The sequence below is a fragment of the Tiliqua scincoides genome, chromosome 2 (genome assembly GCF_035046505.1).
Source record: "Tiliqua scincoides isolate rTilSci1 chromosome 2, rTilSci1.hap2, whole genome shotgun sequence".
Lineage (NCBI taxonomy): Eukaryota > Metazoa > Chordata > Lepidosauria > Squamata > Scincidae > Tiliqua > Tiliqua scincoides.
Genome location: NC_089822.1, coordinates 44,916,205 through 44,936,798, shown reverse-complemented (window position 1 = coordinate 44,936,798; position 20,594 = coordinate 44,916,205). Strand labels below are relative to the sequence as shown.

Below are 20,594 nucleotides of genomic sequence, written 5' to 3'. Positions count from 1 at the left end.
TTCCTTATGCTCATAAATATAACACTTTAAAGAAGACCAATGTGATCTTAAGTAAATGGTCAGCCTTCAGGAACACATATGTACCATAAAGTAAGAAACAACTGCCAACTTTAGTTCCTAGATCCTATGTCAGGACTTTGCTGGGAAATCTTTCCATCCCCAAACCTTTCTACCACTTAATTCATCGTTGGCAACCTTCAGTCTTGAAAGACTATGGTATCGCGCTCTGAAAGGTGGTTCTGGAACAGCATCTACTGTGGCTGAAAAGGCCAATCCGGGAGTGACAATCCCTTCCACACTGGGAGCAAGTGTAGTCTGTCCCTGGTCTGTCTCCCTGGCTATGGGCCTTCCTTCTTTGCCTCTTAGCCTCAGACTGTTGGCCAAGTGTCTCTTCAAACTGGGAAAGGCCATGCTGCACAGCCTGCCTCCAAGTGGGCCGCTCAGAGGCCAGGGTTTCCCACTTGTTGAGGTCCACTCCTAAGGCCTTCAGATCCCTCTTGCAGATGTCCTTGTATCGCAGCTGTGGTCTACCTGTAGGGCGCTTTCCTTGCACGAGTTCTCCATAGAGGAGATCCTTTGGGATCCGGCCATCATCCATTCTCACGACATGACCAAGCCAACGCAGGCCTCTCTGTTTCAGCAGTGCATACATGCTAGGGATTCCAGCACGTTCCAGGACTGTGTTGTTTGGAACTTTGTCCTGCCAGGTGATGCCGAGAATGCATCGGAGGCAGCGCATGTGGAAAGCGTTCAGTTTCCTCTCCTGTTGTGAGCGAAGAGTCCATGACTCGCTCTTCATGACTTCCTCTTTGCCGACCACTTAATTATTGTTTAATATTTTAGTGAAAATAGGAAAGCAGCAGCACCCCAGTCCTATCCGGGATTGCACTGTTGTGCTTAACCATTTATGACAGTGAAACTAAGTTTCGCTGCCACGAAATGGTTGCTGATGGAACATGAGGCTCCATCAGTGGCCATTTTGGGAGCATTGCTGCAAGAAGCAGCAGTGTTCTCTGTCCACTGCCAGACCTACTGGAGAAATAAAGTAGTGGTGTGGGAGGGGAGGGGTGAAATGGGGTGGGGAGGAGGAGGGAGGAATGGGGGCAAGGAGGCAGTAGGAGGGGGGGTGGATCAGGCAGTGATGGTGCGCACTAGATCCTGTTCTTTTTTGCAGCTTTTCCACCCCCTTTCCTCAAACGTACACCAGCTAAAGAGCTGGCACAGATCTGAGGAGACCCTTTATTAAACAGGAAGCTTACAGAGCCCCTGGAACCTTCCCGATCCACCCCTTTCCCCAGTAGATACAGCGTGCACCTTTTTTGTGCTGTGTGTGTTGGGGGGGGATAGGACTGGGCTCCAAAAATAAGAAAATAAAGTAACAATGCTGATAAGAATCAGCTGAAACAGACTAAATTCTGCAGTATCATCTGGTTAGTTTTGAAACACTGATGGTAGAAGCACTTATCATTCCACTACACAGTCTAGGCCCGCTTCCAGATAAACCTCTAGGAAATGTAACAAAAGCTGTACATTACAAAGCTATGTAATATAATATGTTCAATTCTTTTCAAAAAAGGATTTTCTAAAATAGATTTAAATAAAATGGGAAACCTTTTAAAATTCATTTATTTAAATCCTTACCTCACACTCCGGTTTGCATTCACACCAAGCCATAATTAATTTGGATAACTGTATACTACGTTTTAGGCTATATTCTAACCTTGTCATAGTCTTCAGAAGTAAAGTCTCTGTCTTTCTGGAGTATTTCATGAAGGCGTGCCTTCACACGATGTTGGCAGCTGCTAAGAGAGTCGCTGTCGCTATCAAGGAGACCATTCATATTAGCACTTTTGACCATCTGGACAAGGATAGGAGTGAGCTCTCCCTCCAATGCCAATAGTCCCTGGAGAGAACAAATCACTAAGTAATGAGGGAGAAGTGGAAATGAGTCTTAGACTGCAATCCTATGCACCTCTATCTGGTTGCAAGTCCCACTGAACTCAATAGGACTTACTTTTGAGTAGACACACAGAATTGCCTATATAAATTTTATCATCTCCTCTTCAGTTAGTTTTCCAACAACATTACCTGTAACACATTCAAAAGAGCAGTGAAATAATGCAAGTAACTTACTGTTTATTTTCCCAAACATCAAGGATATTTAGTTAGTTAGTAAGCCTAAGGTTTTTCCATTCTCTCTCTTTTTTCCCCTTTGAAAACTGTAATTTCTTTGAATTTCTGTTTTCCAGGATTCCTGGAGGGCATTCTGAATTTCTACTCAGACTTTTTGGTACAGCCCTTTCTCTTGGGCAAGCAGGCAATACCTCACACGTTTGTAGCAGCTTTTCAAACAGGAGATGTGGCCCTTCCCTCCAGGACCAAACTGGAAAAGCAAAATAATTGACAACCCTACCAAATGTACAACAGGATCCAGCAAGGGGGAAAAAAATCACCTTGAACAACTGCCTAACCCAGGCATTTTCAACCACTATGTCGAGGCACACTGGTGTGCCACAAACGGTTCACAGGTGTGCCACAGGAATTTGGGGGAAGGTCATTTATTAATAGGGCCAATTGGAGATGTGAGCCCCTACTGGCAGCATGGTGTGCCTTGACCATTTTAGTGCCTTGTCAGTGTGCCGTGAGATGAAAAAGGTTGAAAATCACTGGCCTAACCAATAAGAAAGAAAACAATCTCCTACAAGGAAAAAAGGAGTGTGAGCAAGTATGCAGTAACAAAATGAAAAAAAGAAAAGACAGATAAACAAAATGGTTTCCTCTACGAGTCCCTAGCAATCACTTCTACATGCATGGGGAAGGCAAACCCCTCAAGAAAAATCTTGTTAAGCTGAGAAGAAATGGATAATCCCCTCTGGGGATTCTGGAAGACAGCAATTCATGGTAGGACTTTCCATTACCTCCCAGAAAACATTCTGAATCCCCATTCCAGATTCTTCAGCACATATAAGAGAAGTGCTGTCACCAGGCAGGTATATAGGTAATCCTTCCTCCAATTCTCCTTATGAATACGCAAACCACATTTATGCCTCCTATATCCATGGTCCTTGTTAGAAGAAAAAGAACCTGATTCTAAGGATTCATGCTGAAGCTTGAAGAGCCACTACCCTCCTGTACTTATGTCTAGGTCTACCATGAGTGCTACTATGACCATTAACTCTTCTGAGACTTTTTCTAAAGTGATTTAGAATGGGTATGGCAATGAGGCTCTCCCCCTGAACCTTAAGAAACAGCTCCCCACCTTTTTTTCCCCACCAAAGCCTGCACCCATTGCAAGAGCTTGGCTTGAGGGGGAGGGCAAAGTATCCCAGGACCCCACAGAGCTCAAGTAAATTAACAGGATCATGGCTGTTGCTCACACCCTGCTGCCCTGGGACCAAATGAGTCTCAGTTGCACTGTAAAGGAGGAGGTTTTTCCTTCCAATGGTAGCCTCAAATTCCATGGAAGCATTCAGTATTTTCCTACTGAAAATATAATTTAATATACAGTAATTTGTATACTACCTTTGCAAAAGCTGCTGCAGTCATCTGAACTCTTCCTTCATCAGAAGCATATATTTTGAGATCATGTCGATAAGTACTATGCAGTCTTAGTAAACCACAGCCAGGAAATCCAGCATAGTCTCCTACCAAAGAAAAACAATGTTATAATCTGATGCTGTTTCCTTTCTAACAATGGTTCTTAAAAAACAAAAATAATGATACAGCTTCCATGCTACCACTGAAAAGAAAATTAAGATACCTTGTCCACCTGGGTACATGCACCGGAAAGCTCTTCCTAGTTCTTCTGCTTGGACTCTGCCTGCAGGTGTAAGCTCTCCTCCCCACTTTAGAACTAAGAGTAGAGATGGCTCCCGTTTGTGATTATCTGAATACAAGCAAAATAGTGTAATGCAAAAGGTAAACAAAACGAAAACTTAAGAAAACTACAGTCTAGGGTTCATGTACTCTATGGTTACTCATGGCCTGGTGACATCAAGATGGAATTATTGTAATGCACAGTACATGAAGCTGTCTATGAAGTTTATTTGGAAACTGCAAATTGATGCAAAATGCAACCGTCAGGTTAACTTGTGCCAAGGGTTATGATTATTTCATGCCTCTACTATACCATCTTCATTGGTTGCGTATATATCTCTGAGCACAATTCAAAGTGCTGGTTATGACTTATACAGCCCTCAGTGAGTCCTGAACAGCTGAAGAACTGTGTCTACCCATATGATGTCAGGTCAGTCTTTAGAAATATTGTTGACAGTGACTCATCACTGGACTTTCTCTATTGGGGCATCTGACCTATGGAACTCAATTCTAGCCGGGATTGCCTCTTCTGTGCTCACGTTCCAAAGGGGAGTTAAGTTTTTTTTAATTCATAAGGCCTTTAAGGGATTTATGTTTTTCCCTTCTGTTCTGAAGCTCTTGGTATTTTGTTGCTCAATTCTTGTTACTGTTAGGGTTGATATTATTTCATGGCTTTATTTTTATTTTCATTGTCATAAGTTGCCTTGGCTTCTCCCATTGGAGCAGGAAGGATGAGATATAAATGCCATTACAGAAGACAAGAATTCACATTAAAAACCGTGCTAGGACTTCAAAATTCACAGTCGTTGTGATAGCTGCCCAGCCTTCAAGTCAAACAATTATTTTTTTCTATGAAGACCGAGGGGAGCTTTTGTGCCACAGCCAGTATGTCTTCAGTAATGTTCCCTCACCTTTGGTCCATGCATCATTTGTACATATTCTAGGAGGGATTTTTCTTTTTTAAATGAAGTCTATTTTTCCCCCCAACATTTTTCTTACAACTCTACTTTCCGAGGAACTGAAGTATTTAAAAAAACATAACAGATGAATTAACTTTCAGTCAGTAATTTGCAGGAATTAAGACCTTATAGTACCTTCTTCTTCACTTGATGTTTTAGGGCAACCATTAGGGAGATATGTCAGCTGAACTTTGCGATTTATACCAGAAAAGTGTCCATACCTAAAAATAATAATGAAGAGTGGGTTCATTAAAAATGGACTGGATGCATACTGGAAACTACCAATTAACATTTCATGTTATCTTCCAATATGATCAATATTTAATAGTGGATATTGTAACACTGGTATAATGGGGTATAATAGACTTTTCCTAGTCTGTACTCCTTCATGCGGCAAGTAGGGGATCAGCATGTTTGATTGCTTTTGCATAAAAAAAAATTTCCTACATACACAAAACTCAACACATTAGTAAAAAGGGATCATTGTAACATTCTTTCTGAACGGCTATTTTTCATAGTGAAGGGAATTTGTTTTCTTGGTGGTACCAAGAAAGCCTGAAGTAGTATGATCCAAGAAGAATTTCATGAATTGATACTAATGATTTTATTGGTCTGGAATCAGCCCAAAATAAGAGCAATTTCACACAGATTATATCCAAATAACCATGTAACAAGCAATATGGAATCTCTAAGGGAGCCTTGGACTTCTGTTTCTTGAACAGGAGAAAAGTTTGAAAAGCAATTCATGCTACAGCATGGGGATTTGACACTCAAAAAGAAAAAGTAAAAAAAACCACTGTACATACTGAACCTTTGGGCATACCTAAGAAGCTCACTGGATCAAACAATCTTCTAAACCTTGGTTAAGAAGGGAGGATAATACAGTCCTTCTCTACAAACCCTCTGCCATTCATAAAATGAACTTAACACCTAAGTGCTGCCATGTGAAATATACTTCATACAAACTGACACTGAAGCTGCCATCTAAGAATGCTAACTGGGGAGTAAGTCCCAATAAACTCAGAGAGACTTATTTCCAAGTAAACACATTGAAGACTGCACTATCAGTGGATCAAACAGTAACAGATTTCAAACTTTCTAACAGGGCAATCCTTATTCAGAAGTATGTGCTACTGAATTTAATGGAACTTATTCTCTAGAAAGCGTGCATAGAACTGCCCTTGTAACAGGGGGTCAGCTGAATCTTTTACATATACTCCTCTACTGTCCACAGCATAACAGTGCCCGCTCCACCTATTTGATGCCCATCCTGGTTAATAGGGAGGGTCTTCCAGATGTGGTAAAAACAAAGTTTTTGTTAAATGATTGCTCACCTATGGAACTGAAAAAGGTTTCAAAATTCATGACGGTGGTGATAAACAATACCATGATGTTTCCAGTGTTATAATCAAGAGGGTGGTAGTTTATCTGCAGCAGATGGTGGCAAGTAGAACCAAGAGATGGTATCTAATTGCCAGTATGCTTTATAAGGGGCAAATATATTTGATTCATCTGATTGCCATCTATTCCTCTGTATCACTTATTATAGACCTGTATTCACTGCTGTTATGTCTGTTATGTATACCAATAAAGGTCCTCGGTGTGTGTGTGTGTGTGTGTGTGTGTGTGTGTGTGTGTGTGTGAAATGAAATCTAGAAGTAGCATTTCTGAAGTTTCAGAACTAGTATGAAAGAGGAAGAAATTGTGTTACAAAACTAAAAGCTCAATCCTATCTCCCCCCACCCCACTGATGCAGCTGCATCAAAATCCAGCATGGTGTATACAGCGGGAGGGGACAGATCAGATCAGGAGGCTTTGGAGGGGAAAGGAGAACTACCCATTCATAAGCATCCTGTTCCACAAAAGGAGCTCTTGCTCCAAGTGCCAAGACTGAGGAGAAAAAAGGGAGCAGGAGAGCTGCTAAAAGGGGATAGGATCAGCGCACACCTTCACCACTGGATTCACCCCTCCCATAGTCTCCCCACCTCACCCCTGCTGCTGCCTTACCTTGTCTGCAAGTGCAGCAGGAGCCAGCAGTGGACACAGACCGTTGCTACCCCTTATGGCAACGCTCCTACATTAGTCATTGATGAAGCAATGTGCATTGCAATGGCAGCCATTTTACAACTGGTGTAAATCCTATGTAAATCTCTTCCCCCATAGCCCAATTCTGGACAGTAGTTTTCAATAATAGTCCAACTTGATAATTAAATTCACTTAAAATCTTAAAGGAGTCTAATTAAAAAAACTCAGAAAGATACTTCTGTTTTGCCAAGCAACCTCCAAATTAAACACTTACATCTCCAGCACTGTTTTCAGCTGTTCAAGTTTAGCTTTGCTCTCTTCAATTTCAGAATCATTGTTTTGTCCAAGCTCTACTAAGAGCTGTCTTGCAATATCAAGCACTTCCTAGAAAAAGTAGTAAATTTTATACAAAGTTTATAAGAACAGAATACTATTTTTGTATGTAGATAAAGGAGAAAAACAAAAACTTGCCTGCAACTGCTTGGGTTTTTTCAGTTTTAGCTTCCCAGACTTATACCCATTGCATTTTTCAAAAAGATCAAAAAACCTTGAAAAGAAACATGCAATTATTAGATGGATAATGGATCAAATTTGCTAGGAAAATTGTGGCAGCAGCACTACCTGATTCTAGATGTTTATGATAGGAAAAATGGCACAAGGTCAAACTGTCTGATTAAGGCCTTCACATCCCAATGTTTGGGAACTACATGAAACACACATAACTTCTTGCTCAATATGAACTTTCCACGTATTAGTTGATTAGGCCTCGTACCAATTTCCTCATAAGTTTAGAAAAGTTAAGCACTCTTCAAATGTTCTCCAACCATGGAGAACATCCAAAGTTAGACAAGTTTGTGAGTGCACAAGCAATTCCTGCACTTTACAAATGCCTCATGTTTACTTTCAGTGTTTGTTTGAAGCAGTGCACATTGTACTTGGGGAGAGTTTCTTCCAGTCATTCAGGAAGCTGAGGAGAATCTCTCCCAAGTAATTTTATTTTTCTATAGTACTAGATTTTGCAGATATCCAGTTATCCATCCATGCTCTGACAGCTGCCAACAAAAACTCATAGTTCCAATAGCAAGAATGTCATACAGTGGTATAGCTAAAGAGGGGCAGAGGGATACAGGGCCCCAGGTACCACACTTGAGGGGTGACAAGTGCCCTCTCACAGACATTCAGAATGTGCACTGCTCTGAGAGGCCAACCACTTTTTGAGGGAGGAAAAAAGCAGTTGGTCACTCCAAGCGACTTGCAACTGCTCTGGAGTGCTGTGATCTGGAAGGAATTGGCTATGACATCATAATGTCACCGCAGGCAATTTCAATAAATCCAGCACACAACTATATTCTAGAGACCCTTTAGCTTAAACAATAAACTTCTTACTATATAAGAAGAGGGGGAGGATATCTGCTTTTTATTTCTTCCACACACCACTTACTTTTGATGCTTGACTTCCATTTTCATTTTTTGTTTTGGTGTTCGATCTCCATGCCGTATAACAGCAATAACACATCTGAGTTCCATCCTGCAAGTATACAAAGCATATGGGTCTTCTTTCTAGTTGCAGGCTTCCATTTTATGTTAAACAAAACTGTTAGTGTTTATGCAAAGATTATAACTTTATCCAAAAACAATGCAACAAGAACTATTGTTAGGCCTTCAAAACATTTGTTTTTGAAACTTTTTCACCTTTGTTTTTGAAAAATTTTCTAAATACAGGTTTAAGGTTTTGTTAAAAAAACACATGCAATATTATGAAATATATAATATATGAAAGATATTATGAAACAATGGAAGCCAGGTTTGAAAATATCTCTACTTAAAAATATCTTGTTCTACATTTCAGTAACAATGGTAAACTAATGATTGCACTGGATTTCAAAAGTGTGCATGCGGGGAGTGGGTGGAAAGGAAAAATAACCTCAAAGTTTTTACCTTTTTCCATGTTCATTCTAAATTTGGCCTACCCCCATAGTTTAGAACTGATCTTGCATCAACTACTATGGTGAAGTAGTGGAAATATAGTTCTCAATGCCTCAGAATTATAACACTAGGAATGACATTTCCCATGCTTCCCAGGTGCCATGGATGCTCCTGAGAAGCGTCAAGGCATTTCATATGACACATTCAATGTATCCAGCTCTACCCATTTGGGCAGGGTGACCAGATCCAATGGATGACAGAGTGCCTATACCTTTAACCACTGTATAGAAGAGGGAATGTTGGCAGGTGTAGCTTTTGTAAACCCTTCCATGCTAAGCTACACCTGCCAAAATTCCCTCTTCTACACAATGGTTAAAGGTATAGGCACTAAGGCCTGTCCTAGAAATGAAGCAGAAGGTGGGAGGCAGGTGAGCAGCCTACTGCTTGCCTCATTCTTTGCTGCCTTGACTGACCAGCCAGTCAGCCCCAAGATTCCGATATAGGCACTTGGTCCTCCAATGGATCTGGTCACCCTGCATTTGGGCAACAAGAAGAGAGAAAAGCTGGTTGTCAATGAAGACCTCAATCTCAGGTAAGAAAATCAACAAGTCCTGCTTAAAATAAAGTCCAAACTTAAATGTATTAATTCAGGCCTGACCCAAGTTTGGCCCAAATTAATTTGTTTGAGTTAAGCCTGTTCAAATTAGACCCAGGGAGTTTACCCACTAGAATGAGAAATCTATATTAGCAGGATTGGAACAGCAAATCACAAACAAACATTATTCCAAGATGAAAGTGAAAGAAGCTTGAGGTCAGAAAAAAAATCAGAAACATTACACAAGGAGTTTGAATAACTAACAGCCCAGTCCTATGCTGCTTGGACCGTTAGCCGAAAATGGCTGCCACAGCATCCTGAGTGCTGTGGGCAGCACCAGTGGCACCTTGGGAGAAGGGGACTTTTGTCCCTTCTCCCAAGTAAGGCGATTAACCCACAATGGGCCACTTGATTCTAAGGCAATCCTTGGGTCACTGTAGAATCAAGAGCCTCCATGTTGGGCAGCAGACCCAAAACAGAGGCTGAGGATCTGGTGGAAAAGAGCTCCACCGGTCCCGTCTCCCTCCCACCCCACTCCTTCCCCCAGCAAGCCTCCCCCCAGCCCTCTCTCCACTCTCCGCCCCAGAACGCCTCCTCCCTCCTCCCCCACTCAATTCTCCACTGTCCAGCGGTCCGCAAGACTGCCAAGCCGTGGAGCATCAGTGATTCACCGGCGCTGAGGGTCGAGAACATGCTTTACGGCACGTTTGCGACACTCACCAACAGCGGAGTAAGTTCAGAACTGGGCACTCAGACAGCAAAATTTTTTCTTACATTGTTCCCGATGTGGTGGGCACGATCGGAATATCCTCGGCTTCTAAAGGTATGGACCATGGGATCTGAAATTGTGGGGCAAGTTCTCGCATTATGATATTTCTAAATAGAAAATAAATATTTATCTAAATTAAATGGTTGAAATAAAATAGGAATTGTTTAAAATACACTTAATTCATCTGTCAAAATCTTGAATATTCTGCATCAAACAACTATTACCACTTGATGAACCAGGAGGGAGTTCGGGGGCTTTTTATAGTGGGGGATTCGATTATTAGAAACATAGAGAGGGGGGTTTGCGATGGATGTGAGGACTGCATGGCGACTTGCCTGCCTGGTGCAAAGGTTGCGGACATCACTTCTCGTCTAGACAGGCTGGTAGACAGTGCTGGGGAGGAAGTAGTGGTTGTGGTGCATGTCGGCACCAACGACGTGGGCAAGTGTAGCCGGGAGGTCCTGGAGGCCAAATTTAGGCTTTTAGGTAGGAAGCTGAAAGCAGGACCTCAAAGGTAGCGTTCTTGTTAGGCACGGGGGAACGTTTTGGGATGAGTGGGGCCTGTACAAGAGGGACGGGCTTCACTTGAACCAGAATGGAACCAGACTGCTGGCACATAACATTAAAAAAGTGGCAGAGCAGCTTTTAAACTGATCCCTGGGGGAAGGCCGACAGGAGCCGAGGGGCATCCAGTTTGGGACGCCTCATCCCTATGGGACGAGGATGGGGAGGTTAGAGAACAAGACAAAGGCAGAGTAGGAGAAGAAACTGGGAATGGTAGCGTAATGGGATGTGATAGACAGTTTGGCACAGTGAGAGGATGCGTGGACAAAGGAACGAATAAGCAGCCCACCCTGGGGCATTTCATGTACAAATGCTTTTATGTGAATGCCCAAAGTCTCCAAGCAAAGATGGGAGAACTGGAATGTCTGGTGACAAGGGAAAACATTGATATAGTGGGCATAACGGAAACCTAGTGGAATGCGAAGAATCAGTGGGATACTGCAATCCCGGGCTATAAACTCTACAGGAGGGACAGGCAGAGGCATGTTGGAGGTGGGGTGGCCGTTTATGTTAAGGAAGGGATAGGATCCAGCAAAGTAGAGATTGAAGGTGGATCCGACTCCACCGTAGAATCTCTGTGGGTTAAATTATCAGGCCTGTGGAGCGATGTAATACTGCGGGCATACTATCGTCCTCCAGACCAGAAATCGGAAGGGGACCTTGAAATGAGGAAACAGATCAGGGAAGTGACAAGGAGGGACAGGGTTGTAATCATGGGGAACTTCAATTATCCTCATATTGACTGGGTCAATTTGTGTTCTGATCACGAAAAGGAGACCGGATTCCTTGACGTGCTAAATGACTGTGCCTTAGAGCAGCTAGTCATGGAGCCCACCAGAGGACAGGTGACTCTGAATTTAATACTGTGCGGTACATAGGACCTGGTTAGAAATGTCAATGTTACAGAGCCATTGGGGAGCAGTGATCATGCTGCGATCCGTTTCAACGTGCACGTCGGGGGAAGAATACCGGGCAAATCTCTCACAAAAACCCTTGACTTCCGACAGGCGGACTTCCCTCAAATGAGGAGGCTGGTTAGAAGGAGGTTGAAAGGGAAGGTAAAAAGAGTCCAATCTCTCCAGAGTGCATGGAGGCTGCTTAAAACAACAGTAATAGACGCCCAACAGAGGTGTATACTGCAAAGAAAGAAGGGTTCCACTAAATCCAGGAGGGTGCCCGCATGGCATATGAGCCAAGTTAGAGAGGCTGTAAAGGGCAAGGAAGCTTCCTTCGTAACTGGAAGTCTTGCCCTAATGAGGAGAATAAGAAGGAACATAAACGGTGGCAAAAGAAAAGTAAGAAGGTGATACGGGAGGCCAAGCGAGACTATGAGGAACGCATGGCCAGCAACATTAAGGGGAATAATAAAAGCTTCTTCAAATATGTTAGAAGCAGGAAACCCGCCAGAGAAGCGGTTGGCCCTCTGGATGGTGAGGGAGGGAAAGGGAAGATAAAAAGAGACTTAGAGATGGCAGAGAAATTAAATGAGTTCTTTGCATCTGTCTTCACGGCAGAAGACCTCGGGCAGATACCGCTGCCCGAACGGCCCCTCCTGACTGAGGAGTTAAGTCAGATAGAGGTTAAAAGAGAAGATGTTTCAGACCTCATTGATAAATTAAAGATCAATAAGTCACCGGGCCCTGATGGCATCCACCCAAGAGTTATTAAGGAATTGAAAAATGAAGTTGCTGATCTCTTGACTAAGATATGCAACTTGTCCCTCAAAATGGCCACGGTGCCAGAAGATTGGAGGATAGCAAAAGTCACGCCTATCTTTAAAAAGGGAAAGAGGGGGGACCCAGGAAACTATAGGCTGCTCAGCCTAACATCTATACCGGGTAAGATGGTGGAATGCCTCATCAAAGATAGGATCTCAAAACACATAGACAGGCCTTGCTGAGGGAGAATCAGCATGGCTTCTGTAAGGGTAAGTCTTGCCTCACAAACCTTAAAGAATTCTTTGAAAAGGTCAACAGGCATGTGGATGCGGGAGAACCCGTGGACATTATATATCTGGACTTTCAGAAGGCGTTCGACATGGTCCCTCACCAAAGGCTACTGAAAAAACTCCACAGTCAGGGAATTAGAGAACAGGTCCTCTCAAGGACTGAAAACTGGTTGAAGGCCAGGAAACAGAGAGTGGGTGTCAATGGACAATTTTCACAATGGAGAGAAGTGAAAAGCGGTGTGCCCCAAAGATCTGGGACCGGTGCTTTTCAACCTCTTCATAAATGACCTGGACACAGGGTTGAGCAGTGAGGTGGCAAAGTTTGCAGATGACACCTAACTTTTCTGAGTGGTGAAGACCAGAAGTGATTGTGAGGAGCTCCAGAAGGATCTCTCCAGACTGGCAGAATGGGCAGTGAAATGGCAGATGCGCTTCAATGTCAGTAAGTGTAAAGTCATGGACACTGGGGCAAAAAATCAAAACTTCACATATAGGCTGATAGGTTCTGAGCTGTCTGTGACAGATCAGGAGAGAGATCTTGGGGTGGTGGTGGACAGGTCGATGAAAGTGTCGACTCAATGTGCAGCAGCAGTAAAGAAGGCCAATTTTCTGCTTGGGATCATTAGAAAAGGTATTGAGAACAAAACGGCTAATATTATAATGCCGTTGTACAAATCTACGGTAAGGCCACACCTGGAGTATTGTGTTCAGTTCTAGTCGCCGCATCTCAAAAAAGACATAGTGGAAATGGAAAAGGTGCAAAAGAGAGCGACTAAGATGATTACTGGGCTGGGGCACCTTCCTTATGAGGAAAGGCTATGGCGTTTGGGCCTCTTCAGCCTAGAAAAGAGGCACCTGAGGGGGACATGATTGAGACATACAAAATTATGCAGGGGATGGACAGAGTGGATAGAGAGATGCTCTTTACACTCTCACATAACACCAGAACCAGGGGACATCCACTAAAATTGAGTGTTGGGAGAGTTAGAACAGACAAAAGAAAATATTCTTTACTCAGCGTGTGGTTGGTCTGTGGAACTCCTTGCCACAGGATGTGGTGATGGCGTCTGGCCTGGACGTTTTTAAAAGGGGATTGGACAAGATTCTGGAGGAAAAATCCATTACGGCTTACAAGCCATGATGTGCATGTACAACCTCCTGATTTTAGAAATAGGCTATGTCAGAATGCCAGGTGCAGGGGAGGGCACCAGAATGAGGTCTCTTGTTATCTGGTGTGCAACCTGGGGCATTTCGTGGGCCACTGTGAGATACAGGAAGCTGGACTAGATGGGCCTATGGCCTGATCCAGTGGAGCTGTTCTTATGTTAGTTGCTTTATATAGGTCTTATAGCTCAATCCTATGCACATCAAAAAATGTGTATAAGATTGTAGCCTTAGAGAGTCATGCATAACAGAAAACACATGACTAGACAGAACCATTGGTCTGATCCTGTATAAGGTAGTCTAACAGATTATGTTAAATATATATCAAACAGTTCTTTAACATCCCTGCTAACTGATTAAGAGGCACTTTTTCAAGTGGGTGCTCCTCTTTTATTTAGCAGGGGGAGAGTAACTGGCCCACCTCACCCCAGCAGTGTCTTTTCTAGTGGCTGTCTGCTGGTGTTGCATCTTTTTAGATTGTGAGCCCTTTGGGGACAGGGAGCCATTAGATATTTGATTTTCTCTGTAAACCGCTTTGTGAACTTTTTGTTGAAAAGCGGTATATAAATACTGTTGTTGTTGTTGTTAACATCTGTTAACAATTGGTTGCATTGATAAAGAACTTGTGTGTGCCAATGATTGTTTCCCAATTATTTCTTCACAAGTTGCGATTATGTAAGCAGATTTCCCCAATGTGTCTACAAAGCTCCTATCTTTTATCGCCTAAACTGGAAAGTATCCCTGGAAAAACTCTTCTGAGCTATGCTGGGTAAGGATATTCAAATTATGGGTAAGGCTGCAACCTTTAATCAATTCATAAGATTCTAAGATGAATAACTGAATTAAAACAGTAACAATAACAACAGTATTTACATACTACTTTTCAACAAAGTTCACAAAGCGGTTTACAGAGAAAAATCAAATAACTAATGGCTCCCTGTCCCAAAGGGCTCACAATCTAAAAGATGCAAAACACCAGCAGACAGCCACTAGAAAAGACACTCCTGGGGTGAGGAGCACGCACTTGAAAAAGTGCCTCTTACCCAATTAGCTAGGGTAAAATTGCAGCCCTGATTAATGAGGCAGGGCATTAAAAATATTTTTAATACAAGCACTGATAAAAACTAAAGATAGGAAACATCTTGGAAAAGGCAGTTCACTTTCACTTTCAGACAGAAATGAATGCTTTTTATAATATGGTGTCTGCTGACATGTGTACCATCTGAACAGAGAAAGCATGCTTTTTCAGAACAATGGTTTTAGCCATATACGAATAGCTACAATCAATTAAAACTGATTTGAACTATTTAATCTTATCAAGTGACAATTCTGGTTAACTATCCTAAAATAATTATCCGCTTATCTGAATTAACTCAATTACCAAAAGGCAACCATAAATGCTGTTTACAAAATGTATTTACTTTAAGGTATATCTAACTGAATATTCTACCTGCTTTAAATAAATTATGATGAAAAAGAAAGGAAGTCTTGTCAGCCCACTTACACAGGCAGAAAATCCAAATCTTTGACTCCTAAGAGCAGGACTAGAACCAATGAAACTATAGGGAAACCATAGATTTAGGCTAGACATTAAGAAGAATTTCCCAACTAAAACTGCTGACCAACATCAGAGGTATCTACCTCATGCAGTAGTGTGCTATCACCTGTTGGGAAGTTTTCAAGGAGAGGTTGGATAGCTACCTGCCAGGGATGCTGTAGCGGATGCCATCATTGAACAGATTAGATCACCATAAAGTCATCTTTCAATTCTAACATTCTTTGATTCTTACCCCAGGATTTTAGCACAGTCATCATAATATTTCATAGAATTCTTCACAAAACTGAAGCCATTGACATCACAAACATAGGATTGTCCATTTGCACGCAACAAGTCAAAGCCACAAACTGTTTGCTGTCAAGAAAAGAAATGGCATATTTAAAAGTGTGCAAAGGTATTCATTTTTTTCAAATCATGGATAGCAAAAAGCAAACAGATAATACCAACTCTGAGATTTTAGCAGGCCAGAATGAACTACACTAACTTTTATAGTCACATAAATTTAGAGTATGCCATAACATGCAAGTTCATCAGAATTTACAATATTTTAAGATGTTACAGCTTTCAAAACCCATCCCTCATCCCATCCTTGTCTAAGCCCTGAGATACATTTCTAAAACCATTTGCAACACTAAAACCATAGAAAAATGTCTTCTGACATTCATTTACATTGTTGTCAGTAACTGCCTGCTACATGGCAGCATTCCAACTCTGGAGGCTCCATATGAGATTGGGCAGAAAGTTGTGTGCCAGGGAAACACACCTGCCTATAGATAGCATAAATCCTGCATTAGGTAAGATTCCTCCTGGACTTGAACATGTATTCAAGGGCCATAGGTATGCCAAGTCTGTGTACCCAGACAGCAAGAAATAATCATAAGCACTGTTTAAAAACTTCAGACAGAGCGTCAAGGAGAAAAGGAAAGGAGTGGAGGCACAATACAGGACACTGCTGGTCAGTAGACTAACTCAAACCCAGGGAGGTAGTAAGGCAAAAGATACAGCTGCATTTTCAATTCCCTTCCTCTTTCCAAAGTATTGGAGGTGGCAGACCCAAGGAGACGTTAAAAAGTAGCATATAAAATAGATAAACAGTCATTGGAGAAGCCTGGCAAAAGCAAGACACACATATGGCACAAAGAAAAGATCCCTTGCGTCTGTTCCCAGGTTTGCTTAAAAGAGGCTTTATTTACAAGTTTTCTTAATGGTGTTCCTCATGGATAACTCAAAATTAGGAGATGTGCTCCATGTTAAACTTTCTAAACCTTCTACTGATAAGCAATATGTAGTAAATAATCAATAAATCTTCATGTTACCTTAAATGCCAGGCATACTTTCCAAGCTATCAGCTTCTCTCCTGCATTAAGGATGACTGGATACCTGACTTCCTTTCCTTCACTGTCCCTTTCTACTTTCCCATCCAGAGCAGGGGATTTACGAGCTTCTGCATGTGCGTAGTCTGGACCTACAGTGTATACCTTTATTTAGGGAAAAAGAACAGATATTTGAAGCAATTATGAGCAGTCTGAATTCTTATTCGTTCATATTTTTGTTGTGATTGTAATGATACCATTTCTTCTATTTTTATGATGATTTAAGAGAGAAAAAAATAGAAGAGCTTTTCTTTCCTTTAAATATACGACATTCTCATTGCATAGCCAGTTCCAGCTCCAAAGTCTGTAAAGTATTATTTTCATTTTCACATGATGGAGATTAGAGGCAAACTGAAAAGACTAAAAAGCCCCAATGTTATACTGCATTTTTTTACAATCAACTACAATCCAACCTCCTTAAAAGTTTCATACTACAACTACTGCTATTACCAACTTATTAGTAAGGCTCCTGATCAGATGGCTTACAGTCATTGGCCAGTATCCAAAAAATGTGCAAGGAGCTCCCAGCTTTGCATACCCAAGGGGGTGGGAGGAGTTTAGACTTGTTTTTCTTAACTGAGGCCTACTCGTTCTCTGACCATATCACCTGGCAAGCCAATTTAGATACTGTGGGGATTTTCAAGAGCTGTAAATGATGTGGCATAGGGGCAACTGTTTCAATGAAAACGTAAAACATTTCCCTGGGCTCATTTTTTTCCTAGTAACTATTAGAAGAGTAACTACTTGTATGCTGGCCTTTGCACAATGTGAGCTGTCAAAGAAGTGAACGGTGACATGGTTATTTGTTTGGGTTACAGAGTATGCATACTATTTATCACATTTGCAAATGTTCAATTTCAAAAAGCCTCACACAGCTGCCTTGTAGTTAGTTCAGACAACAGTTTCCAGATTACAAAATGGAACTCAAACTCAGACAATACTAGTGATGGTGTTAAGTACAATATTATGGATTCATAACGTACACTTTTGAGTACCATTATGTCCGTAGAAGTATAGGTAGAGCCTATTTATCCGCGTTAGTTCCATTCCATGACTCGGCACGATTAACAAAAAACAGGTTCTCCTGGAGAACTCTGCAGGTTCTCCTCCTCCTCGCTGCTGCCACTCCTGAAGCCCTCCCTGGCCACCATCATGGAAGCTCCTCTGACCCAGAGCATTCTGGGACTTGTAGTCCAGCTCTCTGCTCACCCTCACCTGTCTCTCCAAGGCTTGCCTGGGAAGGTTTGCTGGAGCAGGAGAGCCTGCGTCATCTGGGGGGGGGGGGGAGGATTTCAGCAAACACTCCCTGGTTTTTTTTTAAAGCAATCCCCTCCTGAGCCCTCCCTGTTGCCAGCTGCCAAGCTTCTTTCACGAGTCCAGCCTTATGTGTTTCTACTAAGAAGTAATCCCCACTGTAGTCAATGGGGCTTACTCCCAGGAAAGTGTGGAGTGGATTGTAGGCTAAATCTCATGCTTTGCTTGTGTCATGATTGCCTGCACCATGGGGGGGGGAATTCGGCAAACACTCCCTGGGTTTTTTTAAGAAATCCCCTCTGCTGCTACCACACCTCTCTGTGTGTGTGTGTGTGTGTGTGAGCTCCACCTCGCTGCACGTGTTCTAGTTACACAGGGTTTTCTGACCGCCTCCCTCACCCTCCACTGACGCAGGGGCTCCAGAAATGTTACTGTTCCTTCACAAGGGGAACCTCTTCCATGGCTCCAGGGCTATTCCCTGCCTGGGCAAGGCGGAGCCTTTTTGCAGTGTTTTGAGCTGCCTGGAAATGGATGGAGCGCAGGGTAAAGGTGTGTGTGACTTTCAGTACCCCCACCCCATAAAAAATCCATGGATAAATAGGCTGCATCTGCACCCATTTCACTCAGTGGGACACTTCCAAGAGCTTAGAACTGGAAAGGAAAATTGGGAATGTATCATGAAGGTTCTTTCCTGACAGTGGATGGAGTGTATCCACAGTGGGTTATTCCTCCCACTTGCTCCTGAGGCAGGGGTAAGAAAATACATTTGGTCTGGACACCTCTGTTCTGAGGAAATCTCAGCTTTCTTATGTTCCAAACTAAGACAATTAAAAAAAAAGTTTTTGAGAAAACTATCAAAAGCATAGAAAAAGGTATTTTCAAAACAAAGAAAAAAGTTGTGCCTTTCCAGGAGTCCACATGACTAAAGACTCTGGTAGCCAATAGGCATACCAGCAATGAGAGCACTCTGGAACCATGCTGGGTAGGGCTAGACACACACCACCCATCCACTGACAATAAGGAATCTTCACAATAACTTCCAGTGTTTCTTTTCCTGCCAGGAGAGGAGGGAATTCAGAGTAGAATATTAGATGATAATACCAATCCTTTGGGTGGGTTGCTTGGCTGCTCAGTCCTAGAAGAAATTTCTGCAGTCCCTTCTGGCAGTTGCCTGACATTAGTTGTGTTGTTGTCTCATGGGTACAACAACCTATACCAGATGCCTGATTGTTACTGAAGGGTTAAGGATTATTGTGTCTGTTAAACCTATTACTGCATGGCAAGGAAGGCCATTTGAACTCTCTAAGTCAGATGAGGCTTCCACAGAATCAAAAGGAACAGAGTAATCTTGATTGTCTGAGACAGTTACATTTTTCTTCACTGAGTGTAGGTTGCATGGCCTTCTTTTTGACTGTGTTCTCTACAAGGACATGCTACAAGGAATCGCCAAATAATCACCCCCTTCCATGAAGGGAAACATAGCAGCTATGGATCTGGATGAGAATTTCACAGCACCTAGGCTCATGTCACTCCTAAAAGCATTAGCCCTGACCAATTAGTGAAGGTGTCCCCAAATAACAAACTGAAGTTTTTCAGGGAAAACTTCTAAGAGCTTTCTTATTCAAAGCACTAATCCCCTAGCAAAAACTGAGGAAGTCGAGGAAAGGACAAACTCAGGTTTGTCATCACTGGAAGAATGGTGGATAGGTTAGACCTCTATTCTTCCTGTCCAGAAAGTATAGGCATTTGAGGTATAGACTTAAATTTGGAATGCTCTGTCCATCTGCTCTCTGATGAAGAAGTTGAAGCATGGGGGAACAGTCACGGAACATGGTATATTTGTGCAGTTCTGACAAGGAAAGGAAAACAACTGGGTGGGAACTTCCCTCACCCTCAAAAGTGGAGAAAGAAAATTCAGCAAATTTTCCACAGACTAAAAAGTAGACTTCCCTTTCACAGGATGGTCTCTTCCTGCAAGGAAATAATATTGTCCTAAGAAATTTTTTCTCTAGAGGTGCCCAAATCATGGCCCTCATTTACAGCCCTTGGGGACCCCCAATCTGGCCTACGGGGAGCCCCCAGTCTCCAATGAGCCTCTGGCCCACCAGAGACTTGCTGGAGCCTGTGCTGGCCCAATGCAACTGCTCTCAGCGCAAGGGCCAACTATTCAACCTCTTGCACAAGCTATGGGCCAAGGGCTCCCTCCACTGTTTGCTGTTTCATGTCTGTGAAGCAGCAAAGGAAAGGCAGCCTTGCTTTGTGCAAGGTATTTTATAGGCCTTGAGCTATCGCAAGACCTTCATTCATTCATATAAGTTCCATTTCAGTTATGTAAATTTTAAATAAATTCTTTTTTTCCTGGTCCCCAACACAGTGTCAGAGAGATGATGTGGCCCTCCAGCCAAAAACTTTGGGCACCCCTGCCAGGGATGCCCAAGCCCCAGCCCAGGGGCCACTTGTATCCCTAGGGGACTCCCAATCCAGCGTGTGGGGAGCCCCCAGTCTCCAATGAGCCTCTGGCCCTCTGGAGACTTGCTGGAGCCTATGATGGCCCGACACAACTGCTCTCAGTGTGAGGGTGACTGTTTAACCTCTTGCATGAGCTGCGAACAGAAGGCTCCCTCCACTGCTTGCTGTTACACA

General features: G+C 42.7%; 1 protein-coding gene across 1 annotated transcript in view; it reads right to left on the bottom strand.

Annotated features, from left to right (window-relative positions):
* Nucleotides 1-20,594, bottom strand: part of PPIP5K2 (diphosphoinositol pentakisphosphate kinase 2) — an 81,149-nt gene that overhangs the window by 27,641 nt on the left and 32,914 nt on the right. Inside the window, exons 9-18 of the mRNA XM_066616928.1 lie at nucleotides 16,641-16,802; nucleotides 15,557-15,678; nucleotides 10,096-10,197; nucleotides 8,242-8,328; nucleotides 7,272-7,347; nucleotides 7,075-7,184; nucleotides 4,911-4,996; nucleotides 3,761-3,886; nucleotides 3,523-3,644; nucleotides 1,721-1,903 (exon numbers count right to left, since the gene is read on the bottom strand). Of these exons, the coding sequence (XP_066473025.1) occupies nucleotides 1,721-1,903; nucleotides 3,523-3,644; nucleotides 3,761-3,886; nucleotides 4,911-4,996; nucleotides 7,075-7,184; nucleotides 7,272-7,347; nucleotides 8,242-8,328; nucleotides 10,096-10,197; nucleotides 15,557-15,678; nucleotides 16,641-16,802 (1,176 nt within the window). The remainder of the gene's footprint in view (nucleotides 1-1,720; nucleotides 1,904-3,522; nucleotides 3,645-3,760; nucleotides 3,887-4,910; nucleotides 4,997-7,074; nucleotides 7,185-7,271; nucleotides 7,348-8,241; nucleotides 8,329-10,095; nucleotides 10,198-15,556; nucleotides 15,679-16,640; nucleotides 16,803-20,594) is intronic.